The 1936-nt window shown below is 38.8% G+C and overlaps 1 protein-coding gene across 1 annotated transcript; it reads right to left on the bottom strand.

The window, feature by feature from the left end:
* Nucleotides 1-395: 395 nt before the first annotated feature.
* LOC136320638 (olfactory receptor 52E8-like) lies at nt 396-1337 on the bottom strand. The gene has a single exon (XM_066253797.1). The coding sequence runs from the start codon at nt 1335-1337 to the stop codon at nt 396-398; it is 942 nt and encodes a 313-aa protein (XP_066109894.1).
* Nucleotides 1338-1936: the final 599 nt, after the last annotated feature.

Here is a 1936-nt window from a genome sequence, read left to right as displayed (position 1 = left end):
AAGAAAATATATTTCTTTAATTTTAATGAGATCCAATTAATTTTAAAATAATTTTTTCCTATTGTCTTATTTATAAAATCTTGTGACCGATATTACAAATAATTTTTAAAATATACTGTTGTTTTTGTCTTTAGTTCTCTGGTCAATTGTAAATTAATTGTTGCTATGATGCAAAATTAAGGTTTAAATTCATTTCTTTGCATGGGATAATAAATTGTCCCAAGGCAACATTATCATTAATGTAACTTTAAATATAAAACCTGCAACTCAAAGATAATTAATGGTATTGGTCTCAGTTTTCCCCTTGAAATTTCTTTTCTACTTAATTAGACATAAGACAATCTATATTTTACAGTGCAAGAATCCTATTTAAACTTTCCAAGACCTCTGAATGGTTAGCTATCTGTCTTGAGAAAAATCTTCAGAACTCGCTCCCTAATCTGCTTGGTCATGATGCCATAGATTACAGGGTTGAGGGCTGGTGGAACAACCACATATAAGTTGGCCAACAAAATGTGAACATATTGGGGAATATTGTGGCCAAAGCGGTGTGTCAAGAATGAGAAAAAAGCAGGTATGAAAAAAGTTAAAATAACAACAATGTGAGACCCACAGGTGTTGAGAGCTTTGAGTCGAGCCTCCCAGGAAGGAAGGCAAAAAACGGCATAGAGGATCCTGGCATAGGAGAGAATAATTAGGAGCACATCCAGTAATAAGAGACCAATGTTGGCAAGGCCAAACGTTATATTTACTTTGATACTGGCACAGGCTAGACGGGCAATACCCATGTGCTCACAGTAGGTATGAGGGATGATATGATGCCCACAGAAGGGCAGCCTCAGGAGGAGAAACACCAGTGGGGTCACCATGTACAGGCTCCGCAGAATGGCAATGCCTGAAATAATGCCAATGACTTTATTGGTGAGGATCATGGTATACCGAAGGGGTTTAGAAATGGCAATGTAGCGGTCAAAGGCCATGGCCACCAACACAATGCTCTCCATGGTAGTGAAGAAGTGAATGAAGAACATCTGAGAAAGGCAGCCTTCAAAAGAAATATTCTTGAGGCTGAACCAGAAAATGCCAAGCATTTTAGGAATGGTGGCTGTGGACAAGCCCAGGTCGATGGAGTCCAACATGGCCAGGAAGTAGTACATGGGTTCATGGAGACTACGTTCAGTCTGGATCACAAACAGGACAACAGCATTTCCTAGGAGTACAGCTAGATACACAAAGAAAAAGGGGAATGCAATCCAGATGTGTTTATCTTCCAGCCCTGGGATTCCAAGCAAAAAGAATGAAGAAGGATGGAAACAAGTGTCATTAGGCATAGACATTCTTTTCTTCCACTGTTCTTGATTGTGTACATTAGTGTTATCTGTCAACTTCTCATCAGTGATTCTTGCTTCATTTTCTTTTTTTCCATTCTCCTCATAAAATAAAAAATAACTTTGAAGTATTTATTTTCTCTATTCAATATTATAGAACCTTTTCTGCCACCCTTATCTGAAGATCAGATGACTCCAGGTATCAAACCAATTTCACTCTTACCCAGATTATTCCTATTCATAAAATGTTAAACAAGAAGAGAAAGAAGAAGAATATCCATCAAGTTGATGATCAAGATGTGAAATAAAAATAATAAAAGATTCTATCTGACCAGGCAGTGGTATAGTGAATATAGTGTCAATCTGGGACACTGAGGACCCAGATTCAAAACCCTAAGGTCACTGGCTTGAGCACAGTTTTATCTGGCTTGAGGTCAGGGTTGCCGGTTTGAGTGTGAATCATAGACGTGACCCCATAGTCACTGGCTTGAGCTCAAAGGTCATTGGCTTAAAGCCCAAGGTCACTGGCTTGAGCAAGGGGTCAATAGTTCAGCTGGAGCCCCCATCCAGGTCAAGGCACATATGAGAAAGGAATCAATGAACAACTA

Source organism: Saccopteryx bilineata, chromosome 1 (assembly GCF_036850765.1).
Source record: "Saccopteryx bilineata isolate mSacBil1 chromosome 1, mSacBil1_pri_phased_curated, whole genome shotgun sequence".
Lineage (NCBI taxonomy): Eukaryota > Metazoa > Chordata > Mammalia > Chiroptera > Emballonuridae > Saccopteryx > Saccopteryx bilineata.
This window is presented reverse-complemented; position numbering and strand designations above follow the sequence as displayed.